The sequence below is a fragment of the Dictyostelium purpureum genome (genome assembly GCF_000190715.1).
Source record: "Dictyostelium purpureum unplaced genomic scaffold DICPUscaffold_19, whole genome shotgun sequence".
NCBI classification, from domain to species: Eukaryota; Evosea; class Eumycetozoa; order Dictyosteliales; family Dictyosteliaceae; genus Dictyostelium; species Dictyostelium purpureum.
Window position 1 is genome coordinate 136,265 of NW_003519356.1, and position 13,009 is coordinate 149,273.

A 13,009-nucleotide genomic window follows, 5' to 3' on the forward strand; every position below is an offset into this window, starting at 1 on the left:
CTTCATTAAATAAAGATATTACAAACAATACATAGTCTTTTCTTATTTTATTTATTTATTTATTTATTTTTAATTAATTTTTATTTCATGTTCATCATTATATAACAAATAATTATAAATAAAATCATATATCTCATGTATAATATAAATAATAAATGAAATTTTTATAAGCAATAATAGATTTGATTTCTAAAATTATTATTTTTCTATTTTTTTATTTTTTTATTTTTTTAATTAATCAAAAATAATACACCTGATACACAAATAATTTTCTACAAATTTTATATAAATCATGAAACAAAAATAATATTTACAAATATAAAATATAATACATAAGAAAAAAATGAAATTTTGGATTTTGATTTTTAAAAATTTTGATTTTTATAGTTTATTATTTTATAAATATTGATTAAGAAAATAAACAAAGGTTTTATAAAGAGGAAGGAAATAATATATTTTAGTTTCCATTAGGTAGGAAAATATTAATCATGGCTGATAACTTTATTTTTTATTAATTTTAAATAAACCAGGTGGAACTACTTTTTTAAAACACTCACCGAATGTGAGTGTTGTAAGACTATTTGGTAATGTGCCAGGTTTAACTACTCGGTTAAAACTATGACCAAATGTGAGTGTTGTTAGACTATTTGGTAATGAGCCAGGTAGAACTACTCGGTTAAAATAACTACCAAATGTGAGTGTTGTAAGACTATTTGGTAATGAGCCAGGTAGAACTACTTGGTTAAAACAATAACCGAATGTGAGTGTTGTAAGACTATTTGGTAATGAGCCAGGTAGAACTACTTGGTTAAAACAATAACCAAATGTGAGTGTTGTAAGACTATTTGGTAATGTGCCGGGTAGAAATACTTGGTTAAAATCATTACCGAATGTGAGTGTTGTGAGATTATTTGGTAATGTGTAGGGTTTAACTACTTGGTTAAAATCATAACCGAATGTGAGTGTTGTGAGATTATTTGGTAATGTGCCGGGAAGAATTACTTGGTTAAAACAATAACCGAATGTGAGTGTTGTGAGACTATTTGGTAACGTGCCAGGTGGAACTATTTGTTTAAAATCATCACCGAATGTGAGTGTTGTGAGACTATTTGGTAATGTGCCAGGAAGAACTACTTGGTTAAAATCATGACCGAATGTGAGTGTTGTAAGACTATTTGGTAGTGTTCCAGATAGAACTACTTGGTTAAAACCATAACCGAATGTGAGTGTTGTAAGACTATTTGGTAATGTGCCGGGTTTAACTACTTGGTTAAAATCATCACCAAATGTGAGTGTAGTAATTGTATTTGGTAAAGTTGTTGGAGTTAACATTTTATTAAAAGTGCACAAATATAAATTTATCAAAAATGGTGGAAATTCATTTTTATCTGGTAGTGTATCACCATGCCATTCAAGTGATGTTATATATGATTTATCTTTAAACTGGTCATAACTTGATCTATTTAATTCTACAACATTATGTTCAATAAACTTTAAAATATGTTTATGAATTTCATTTCTTAAAAATATATTATTCCAAACTATATATAATGATCTATAATGAATAGTTAAAAAGAGAAAACACCAATTAATATGCTTTTAATTAATCGACTATTATTTATATTGTATTGTATTGTATTGTATTGTATTGTATTGTATTGTATTGTATTGTACTTACCTATCACTAATATTACTACTGTTTTTTAACTCTTCATTTACTTGAAAGTTAATTAGAGATGATAGCAGCCCATCCATTGTCAATATAAAATAAATAAAAAAATATGAAATTAATGAATTCCTCCAAAATGAAAAAAAAAAAAAATTGAAAAAAACTGTAAAAAACTTTTTTTTTTTTTTTTTTTTTTTCCATATTATTTTTTTAAGATTTTTAAATAAATTGGTTATTTTGGGTTTTTTTTTTAATTTTTTTTAATAATTTTAATATTATTATTCATTGTAACATCAATGTTATTATTTCTAATCCCTAAATAACAATTAACAAAAAATACAACTTTACATTATATTGTGTGATATCTTTTTAAAACATTTTCTAAGGAATTTCCTGTTTAAATTTATATCTTAAAATATTGCTTCTCGAAAATCTTTTATTTTTAGAAAATACATTTTGAATTTTATTTTGTTGTTTAATATCTTATTTTTACCACCTACTTCAATAACACAATATCATTTTACAAACACCTGAAGGAAAGCCAATCTGCAATACCTTTCCACTTTTTGGACAACAATAAATCAATAAGGTTAAAGCTGATTTACTTTATTTACAACTATAAAATAAATTTCTAATATCTTTATTAATTGGTATGCTAATTTGTGTGAGGAACTTCATTAGTTATAATTCTGCCAAATGCACCTATGTCATGACGGGTGATTCTACCGAATTTATTCATACCTGTTCATCCACCTACTAAATGTTCAATTGATTCATCAGCACTTGCACACAACCTACATCTCCTATCAGCATTTGAACTTGCATCACGGTGAACTAATGACATTCTATTTGGTAATAACGACAAAACTGCTTCCCAATATGTTGCTTCCATATGAGCCGGGATATGAGTCCAACCCTTGATCCAGTGATCCAATGTTCATGAAATCTTCTCCACAAACGTTTCTTTGCAACACCTACTTCCTCTTCTTTTACCCGTTTATATAATTGAAGATTGGTAAAGTGTTTGATGATGGATGACATTTTATCAGATTGTTCAGCATTTTCATTGTTTGAGTAAACAGTATAAGTGGTAACATTGTCGTCATCGACTTTTGGAATACGGTCCACATTCCATTTGCGGCAAATGATAATTCAAAACCAAGTTCTGGGGCGTAATGACAGGCTGTGTCATATCTTCTGGATGGAGGAGGTACCATAATACAGTGCCCGGATTATACAGTGCCCGAGGAAAATATGTAGACCCCCCACCGATTTTAAATTTATATATTGAAAAAAGATATTTAGATTATAATATTTAAATATAATGTAATTTATTAGCTAATAAATTAACTTCATTTTATATAGATTCATTTAAAACCCTTTAAATTAAAATTAAAAAAAAAAAATTATATGTTTACAATATTTATCTCTTTTTTTTAATTTTAAAATTTTTTTTTTTTTTATTTTTAATTTTTTTGATTTTTTGATTTTAACAAATGAATTTACCTAATTTTTTGAATGTTCCCCATGAGCTTTAATTATCGCCTCCTTTCTGTTTGGAAGAGATTTATAAAAATTATTTCTAATCTCAGAAGTGATGTAAGGAAAAAAGTCAATGCGACATTGGATCGGGTTATGATTTGATTTACTGAACATTCAGATTGAGAACATTTAAGTATCTTATGGCCATTGATTATCTATTATATATAAATCGGGGCTTAAAGGTTGTATTTCATCAATTGAAATTTTGAATTTTCAGTTTTACTCCCTAATCATATTTGGTGAATAAGATTAGAAATTCTCATGAAAATTTTCGTGAACTTTCTCAGGCACCTGTAAGGTATCTGCATAGTAACCCAGATTTGGTTGTGTATCATTTATTATTATATCAATATAGAGATTAGAATATAATCCCTATGAAAGATGATCTTAATTTTTAGGAACATAATACAAAATTTTCCCCAAAACATTACATTATCTCCACCTTTTCTAACACTTGTTTAAGTATTTGAATCTAGTAAAACATAAGATTCATAGACCCAAGATCTTATATAATGGTATTTATCAAATTATTGGAACCTAACTTCATCCATAAACATATGATTTTCCAGTTGGTCCACATTCCAGTTTTTATGTCAAATCCAAAACAATATCTTTTTCTTCTTTTAACTTCGGATAATCGAGGTTTAATGAATTTCTTTTTATAAATAATGTTATTCCTATGCAATACGTTTCTAACTAACCAGTCTAATCTGGTGTGTCCAGTTGTTGAATAATACCAAACCACTGTTAATTTCACATTCTTCAGCTCACCATTCAAAAATTTGAAACAAAATAAACGATCATCTCTTCATGAATCTTTTTTTCTCTTCCAAAACGTTTATGGTCATTGATTGAACCTGTTTTTGTTCATATCTTTGAATTGTTTTTGCCACTTTTGTTTTGTGGACACCCAATTTTTTTGCAATTTTACTATTTGAGTAATGGTCTGATTTTGTATGATAATATTGAGTATCGAATTTCATCACTTAACCTCATTTTGTTTATTTTCTAGAAATTATTTTTGCACTATTTTCAGTTTGTAAAAATGATATAAAAAAAATTTTAAAATTTCAAAAATTAAAAAAAAGAGATAAAAATTTAAATTTATTTTTTAATTTTTTTTTTTTTACCCATATTTCCCACACTTTTTTTTATTACCATTATTTATTATTTTTAGGCTGTGTCAATATTTATTAAAAAAAACTAACCAAACTAATCAATTTATAACACATATATAAAAATATCAGGGGGTCTACATATTTTCCTCGGGCACTGTATATGTAGACCCCCAACTTTTATTAAATCATTTTTAAAATAAGATCTACCAATAATAATTTTTATATGAAGAACCTTACCGCCAATAATAATTTATATTTAAAAATAAATCGATAGGAGTGAGTGTGGGTAAAATAAAAAAATAAAAAAAAAAAATTTCTATATTTTTTACCACATTTTTATTTTTTTTATCATTAATTTAATAATTAAGTGTTAGTATAAGTTTAAAAATTATATATAGTAAATAAACAAAATGAGGTTAAGTGGTGAAGTTCGATACTCAAAATTATCATATAAAAACATAGGTCACAAGTCGAACTCAAAAATTGAAAAAAAAATTGGAGTGCATAAATCAACAGTAGCAAAAACATTAGAAATGGTAGAACATACAGGCACAATCAATGACCATCAATAATATTTTTTGTTTTTAAATTTAAATATTGTGCTTTTCAAATAACTGCCATAATATTTATTTAATTATATTTTTAAATGTTTTAAATTAATATTATTTATATATAATTAAAAATATTTTTTGTTAAATTTATTTTTAAATTTGAATATTGCACATAACTGTCATAATATTTATTTAATTACATTTTTTATTTATTATTATATTTTTTGAATTAATTATATTATTCACAAAAAATTTAAAAATATTAGGGTAGAAAATTTAGTTTATTTTTTGAAAAAAAGGGTTTCTAAGTTCGGGGTCTATAAGTTCTATTTTTAAAGTCAATTTCTAAGTTTTAGTTTTTTTTTTATTTTTCTAAGTTTTAAAAACAAAAAAAAAAGTTTTTAATTTTAAAGGTGTTTAAAAATCAATAAAAAAACAGTTAAATCATAATCAATTAATATATATAGTAATGTGTGGTTGTTTCCCCCTTTTTTTTTTTTTTTTAAAATTTTTTTTAATTTTTTTTTAAAATTTTTTTTTTTTTTTATTAATATACATAAATATTGTTAAGAGGATTTTTAAATATATTTTATTACAATATAGCAGTTATATAATTAAGCGCAATATTTAAAATTAAAAATAAATAAATTTAATATAATTTTTTTTCTATAAATACTTTTTATTTATATATCAATATCAAAATTTATTAATATATATAAAAATATAAAAAATTATTATATTTTAAAAAAATAAAAATAAATTAATAAATAATAACATTAATAAATATAAAATTATAAAAAATAAATATATTTTAATATTAATAACTTAATATCAATGGAAGGAACAAATAAAAGACCTATTACCACAAGAAATTCAATTTAAGATCTAGACAAAAAGCTATCAACATCCATAGCATTAGATATCATTTTACAAATGGTAAAGTATACATATTATTATTTAATTTATTGATTAAAAAATTATACTAATATCTTATTTTTAATAGATCGTAAATGTTTAGCAGCAAAAAAATATAGAGAAAAAAACAATCTTTCAAATGATACAATAAATACTCTAGATTATCACTTTGCCAAAGAGAGGGTATAGAGCAACTATGATGAACCTTTAATTCAAATGCTTATTGAAGAAAAAAAAGAAACAAATACATATATTTCAAAGTATAAAGAAATCCAAAAATACTTAAAAGAAAGTTTAAAACATAGAAATGATACAATAAAATATTGGAAAGAAAATAGTATTAAATATCCAACATTATATTCAATTGTAAGAAATGTACTTTCAGTTGCTTCTTCGTCCGTTGAAATTGAAAGAACATTTTCGGGTGCTAAATTGTTGGTTACAGACAACAGATCAAATTTGGGTTGGGAAAGAATAGAACAATGTGTATTATTAAGGGAATGGGCAAACTTTTCAAGAGTAGATATTGTCGAAAACTCTGTCATTTATAATTATTCAAATATTTCAAAAATGGTATGATTAAATAAAATTTTACAAGAATTTTAAACTTTTTTCATAAAAAAAAATAATGTAATTCTAAGTTTTTTTTTTTTTTTCTAAGTTTCTAAGTTTTTAAAATGAAAAAATTAGTCAAGTGGGTGGGTGTGGGAGTGGGGGAAACTCAGAAATTTTTTTTTTTTTAGTCAAACTTAGCTAAATTTTCGTCCCTACTAAATATTAATAAATTATAATAACTACAAATTTTTTTATAAAAAAATTTCAAAAAAACCTTTGCTCAAAATCTTTATTCTAAAATTTTGCAACATAGAAATAATAATAATAAAAAAAAAAAATAAAAAAAAAATATTATTTTTTTTTTCTCACAACCTTTAAAATATATTTTATTTAAGTATTGTAATAATCTTCGCCTACTACTATTTTTTTTTTTTTTTTAACAAGTTTCGATAGAAAGGAAAAAAAAGAAAAAAAGTGTAATAATCTTCGCCTACTATTATATATATATAAATAATATTAAAAGATAAGACATATAAAGTATAAAACCTTCATACCTAAACTGTTTGCAAAATAATTAAAGACTCTTTTGAATTGTAAATTAAAAAACCTTTGGTACAAATATTAACTGTGTGAATTAAACACCTTTTATTTTTATCTGTTTTGTAATTAAAATTAATTATCAAAAATGAAAATTAAAAATTAAAAATTAAATATTAAAAAATTAATTTAAAAAATTTTTTAAAAAAAATTAATTTTAAAATAAATTAATTTTTTTAAATTTTTAAAAAATTAAAAATTAATAAATTTATACAATGTTATTAATAATTATATTATTAATAACATGTTAGAATCCGAGATATCTAACAAGTATAGATTAAATGATTTTTATTTATGTTACTCCGAAAATCCAAAATTTAAACCATAAAGTTTTATTATATAAATTGCAAAAATAATATGTGTGTTGCAAAATTTATGCAACTAACTGTATTATTTTTAAATTTTTTTACCTAAGTATACCTTTGCATCTCAGTTTCTTTTGTAAAATAATGCTTTCATTACAAATAATTATAAAAAATGTTTTGTCTCTTTAGAATTCTTCTAATTGTTGAAGTTGAAAGTTTTATACTCAATGATCTTTGGACAAGTTTAGGTATACTTATGCATTATTTGATTGACCATTTAGTATGTATTTTTTGCAAAATTTTTTTGTTACAAAAGTATACTTTCTTGGAACTCCTGGAATTTGTTTTGGATTAATTGAGTTTGTTTTTTGATATTGTTTTCGAATTCGTTAAATGGTTGACCTATTTACACCAAAAAATATTTGCGATTTCTTGATCACTTTTTCCTTTGAGAAAATTTTCTAAAACTAACTCTCTTTTTTCTAATTAAAGAGCCTTTTAATTTAAATATTAATTATCTTTTAAACTATGTTTGTAAATATATGAAAAAATAAAAATATAAATTTTTATTAAAAATATACATACACTCAAAGTTATTTATCAAAAATTTTGCATCAAACAAATAATAACAATAAAAAAAAAAATAAAAAAAAATAAAAATATAAAAAAATGGCAAACCAAAATTTTAAATAACCGACACTTTTAATTTTATTTTAAATAAATAATATTTTTTAATTTAAAAATTCTTCATAGATATTTAACAATTTCTAAAATCAAAATGCTTGTTGCAAAATTTATGCAACTAACTGTATCAAGATTTACAACACTATTTGAAATAAACTTTAAAATATGTTTATGAATTTCATTTCTTAAAAATATATTATTCCAAACTATATATTATAATCTATAATAAATAGTTAAAAGCATATTAATTTTTTTTTTTTGAGCTTTTAAGGGTAAAAATGGATGAGCTACTATCATCTCTAATTAACTTTCTCATAAATGAAAAGTTAAAAAATAGTGGTAATATTAGTGATAGGTAAGTACAATACAATACAATACAATACAATACAATACAATACAATACAATACGATAAATAATAAATTAATTTAAAAGAGAAAACACCATAGATTATATAATTAAAATTTAAATGAGATTTGTGGTAATTTATATTACAATTTATATGCAAACGAACACCATGGCTCTCACATAAATTATATATACCAGCATCACTCTAAAAAACTTTATTTTGAAAGGTTGATATGTGAACATAAAACAATTTTTTCTTGATACTCCATTTAGTTGCGGAACATTAATATTTTTATTATTAAATCTGGACTGTTTGTAAATTCGTTATTACCAAAACGTAAAAGAAAATCTTTCTTAGTTGATTTAATTTGTTCATTATTCAATAATGATTATTGTCATGGTTTCCATGTTCAGTGTTAAAATTTTGTTCAAAAATTTGTTTCATTTTGATATCTGGTCGATTGATATGTTGATCATTAAATTTACTTGATTTTCATATTTTGATTAATTCCTGGTCTTTATATTACTTAGGAAATCTTGAATAACTATAGATGATACTGGTGATGGTGTTGGAGGAGTGTTTTGGAAGTGGAGTCTAGAGTGAACTTTTTTTTAGTTAAGCAAATAATTATAATCCCTAATTACTTATTATTATTTTTTATTTATTTTTTGTTTTATTTATTATAGTTTTAAAACCGTGGGTGAGTGTTGTGAGATTATTTGGTAATAAGAGAGATTGAACTTGGTCAAAACCATAACCGAATGTGAGTGCTGTAAGACTATTTGGTAGTGTTCCGGGTAGAACTACTTGGTTAAAATCATTACCGAATGTGAGTGTTGTGAGACTATTTGGTAATGTGCCGGGTGAAACTATTTGGTTATAATCATCACCGAATGAGAGTGTTGTAAGACTATTTGGTAATGTGCCGGGTAGAACTACTTGGTTAAAACTACGACCGAATATGAGTGTTGTAAGACTATTTGGTAATGTGCCGGGTGGAACTGCTTGTTTAAAATCATAACCAAATGTGAGTGTTTTAAGACTATTTGGTACTGTGCCGGGTAGAACTACTTGGTTAAAACCCATCACCGAATGTGAGTGTTGTAAGACTATTTAGTAATGAGCCTGGTGGAACTACTTGGTTAAATTCACAACCGAATGTGAGTGTTGTGAGACTATTTGGTAACGTGCTGGGTGAAACTACTTGTTTAAAACTACGACCGAATGTGAGTGTTGTAAGACTATTTGGTAATGAGCCAGGTGGAATTACTTGGTTAAAATCATTACCGAATGTGAGTGTTGTAAGACTATTTGGTAACGTGCTGGGTGAAACTACTTGGTTAAAACTACGACCGAATATGAGTGTTGTGAGACTATTTGGTAATGTGCCGGGTGGAACTACTTGGTTAAATTCATCACTGAATGTGAGTGTTGTGAGACTATTTGGTAATGTGCCGGGTTGAACTACTTGGTTAAAATCATAACCGAATGTGAGTGTTGTAAGACTATTTGGTAATGAGCCAGGTAGAACTTCTTGGTTAAATTCAGAACTGAATGTGAGTGTTGTGAGACTATTTGGTAATGTGCCGGGTGGAACTACTTGGTTAAAACTATAACCGAATGTGAGTGTTGTGAGACTATTCGGAAATGTTCCCGGTGGAATTACTTGGTTAAAACTACGACCGAATGTGAGTGTTGTAAGACTATTTGGTAATGAGCCAGGTGGAATTACTTGGTTAAAATCATTACCGAATGTGAGTGTTGTAAGACTATTTGGTAACGTGCTGGGTGAAACTACTTGGTTAAAACTACGACCGAATGTGAGTGTTGTAAGACTATTTGGTACTGTGCCGGGTGGAACTACTTGGTTAAAATCACTACCGAATGTGAGTGTTGTGAGACTATTTGGTAATGTGCCGGGTTTAACTACTTGGTTAAAATTATAACTGAATGTGAGTGTTTTGAGATTATTTGGTAAAGTACTGGGTGAAACTACTTGGTTAAAATTGCGACCGAATGTGAGTATTGTGAGACTATTTGGTAATGTGCCAGGTGGAATTACTTGGTTAAAACTATAACCGAATGTGAGTATTGTGAGACTATTTGGTAATGTGCCAGGTGGAATTACTTTTTTAAAACTTTCACCCAATGTGAGTGTTGTGAGATTATTTGGTAATGCGCCGGGTAGAACTACTTGGTTATAAAAAAAACCGAATGTGAGTGTTGTGAGACTATTTGGTAATGTGCCAGGTAGAACTACTTTGTTAAAACTTTTACCAAATGTGAGTGTTGTGAGACCATTTGGTAATGTACCAGGTGGAACCACTTGGTTAAAATCATTACCGAATGTGAGTGTAGTAATTGTATTTGGTAAAGTTGTTGGAGTTAACATTTTATTAAAAGTGCACAAATATAAATTTTTCAAAAATGGTGGAAATTCATTTTTATCTGGTAGTGTATCACCATGCCATTCAAGTGATGTTATATATGATTTATCTTTAAACTGGTCATAACTTGATCTATCAAATTCTACAACATTATGTTCAATAAACTTTAAAATATGTTTATGAATTTCATTTCTTAAAAATATATTATTCCAAACAATATATAATGATCTATAATGAATAGTTAAAAAGAGAAAACACCAATTAATATGCTTTTAATTAATCGACTATTATTTATATTTATTGTATTGTATTGTACTTACCTATCACTAATATTGCCATTGTTTTTAAACTCTTCATTTACTTGAAAGTTAATTAGAGATGATAGCAGCTCATTCATTGCTATAAAAAAAAATAAAAAAAATAAAAATAAAAATTTTATAAAAAATTTCCCAAAAACTTTTTTTTTAAAAATATTTAAATTTAAAAAAACAAATTTATTTTTTAAAAATTTCTTTTTAAATTTAAATATTTTTTCAATTGGGGAAAAAGATTGTTCTTACCTGTTTTCTTTTGTTTATTAACGGACCAAATATTTAAAATTTGTGTGGGTTCTCCATACAAATTTAAAAATTTGGTCGGATGTGTCGGGGTTTTTTGCTCTTTTGAGTTCCCTTGGTTATTTGATTGATCAGGTTGATCTACCTGTTTTTGAATTTACTGTACTTGTCGTATTTGTTGTTGATTATCTTATTAAGCTTGGGCCCATTCAAGTCTAATACTGCCTTGTTCATTCTTTTTTTTATTTTTTTTATATTTTTTATTTTTTTGTAAAATTCATTTATTGTTTTTTTTTTGTAAATAATTTCTTTTATTTTTTAAAAAAAAATCTTTTTGATTAAAAAAAAAAATCATCACTTTATTTTTTCACCACCCTATTTCCATTTTAAATAATAATAAAAAAATGGAATATTTATTAGCATCTGTCCTTTTTGTTGTCTTCATTTGTCATTATTAATATATATTTCTCCAACGACAACACCAATAACGGCACCTACAGAGATGGAAACTACGACCCAAAGCACCATTATTCCGATCCACAAAATCAAAATAATAAGAAAACTTGTGATGAATCACAACCACCATACTCGGCACGAAATCTAAATGATCATACAAGGGAACAATCACATCATCACCAATCACCACCTTTATTCTTCGCACAAATTCAAAATGTTAAGATTTGGTTTCAAAAATCATACGGGGCAAAACCAAGCAATCAATATAATCTACCATTTAAAGCACCATCACACTACCTATCCCATTCTCAAAAGGAATCTCGTTATGATTCCACCGGTTCCCCATCCACATCGCCATCATCAAAATCATCAACATTATTAAATATAGATATTTCATTTCTACAACAACCAAACCCATTATTATCGTAACCCAAATATAAAGCCCCATTAATTTTTAGTTTCCCCAATACACCAAAATAGATATCTGCATTTAGAATAAATAGAGAATTTTCAATTAGTAACAGTCAACATTTTAAAGTTTAGTCACCATAAGTATTTAGATCATAATCTCTACCAGATTTTCTCTGGCCAAGTAAATATGGTAGAACATCAAATAGTATTAGGTGAATCTAAACATGAAATTTTTACAATTTCCACACATTTTTGCTAAGCTATTATTCAATTAAAAAATGTATAAATTATTTTCAGCTCTATAAAGCTTCTCAAAATATTTTCAGTAATAGTATATTGAAACATCAATGTTGTTATCATAAAATTTTTAAATAAAATAAAATCTAATTCTAAAAACAAAATAAATTTAAAATAAATTTAAAATAAATTTTTATTTAATTATATTAATTTTATAATACGACTTTTTATTTATAATTTTAAAATTTTTTAGCAATTACATGGTATTTTTTTGTTTTTTTTAAAATTATATTAAATAAATTAATAAAAACCATATTAATAAGAGTCTTTTACTCACACCTCTTCAATAATAAAATGACAATATAATATTTTTAAAAAAAAAAAAATATAAATCATATTATAAAATCATATTTTTATTTAAAAAAAAAGTTGTTTTTATTTTTTTGTTATCACCATAGAATTATTTTTTACTATTATTTTTTTTTATAATAGTAAATTATTATAAATATAAATATAAAATAGACCCAAAAAATAACTAGATTGCATCAACATTAGGTTTTCTGAATTTTTTTAAAACAATTCTATTTTTTTTTTTTTATAAATTATTATCCTTTTTTTATCTTTTTTTAATTTTATTATCCACTTTTATCTATTTTTAATTTTTTCGAAAAAAATATT

General features: G+C 24.7%; 4 protein-coding genes across 4 annotated transcripts; 1 reads left to right on the forward strand and 3 right to left on the reverse strand.

Moving 5' to 3' along the window:
- Window positions 1-501: 501 nt before the first annotated feature.
- On the reverse strand, window positions 502-2,513 carry DICPUDRAFT_75125 (uncharacterized protein; the record flags this gene model as incomplete). Its single annotated transcript, XM_003284107.1, has 2 exons — window positions 502-1,541; window positions 2,468-2,513. The coding sequence occupies 2 exons, from the start codon at window positions 2,511-2,513 to the stop codon at window positions 502-504; spliced, it is 1,086 nt and encodes a 361-aa protein (XP_003284155.1).
- A 3,498-nt stretch (window positions 2,514-6,011) lies between these two features.
- Window positions 6,012-6,374, forward strand: DICPUDRAFT_75126 (uncharacterized protein; the record flags this gene model as incomplete). Its single annotated transcript, XM_003284084.1, has 1 exon — window positions 6,012-6,374. The coding sequence occupies one exon, from the start codon at window positions 6,012-6,014 to the stop codon at window positions 6,372-6,374; it is 363 nt and encodes a 120-aa protein (XP_003284132.1).
- Window positions 6,375-9,039: 2,665 nt separating this feature from the next.
- DICPUDRAFT_21604 (uncharacterized protein) lies at window positions 9,040-9,366 on the reverse strand (the record flags this gene model as incomplete). Its single annotated transcript, XM_003284108.1, has 1 exon — window positions 9,040-9,366. A coding segment is annotated over one exon (327 nt), but the record flags the coding sequence as incomplete, so codon positions are not given.
- DICPUDRAFT_27137 (uncharacterized protein) lies at window positions 9,359-10,675 on the reverse strand (the record flags this gene model as incomplete). The annotated part of the gene is made up of 1 exon (XM_003284109.1): window positions 9,359-10,675. One exon carries the CDS (start codon window positions 10,673-10,675, stop codon window positions 9,359-9,361), a length of 1,317 nt encoding a protein of 438 aa, XP_003284157.1.
- Window positions 10,676-13,009: the final 2,334 nt, after the last annotated feature.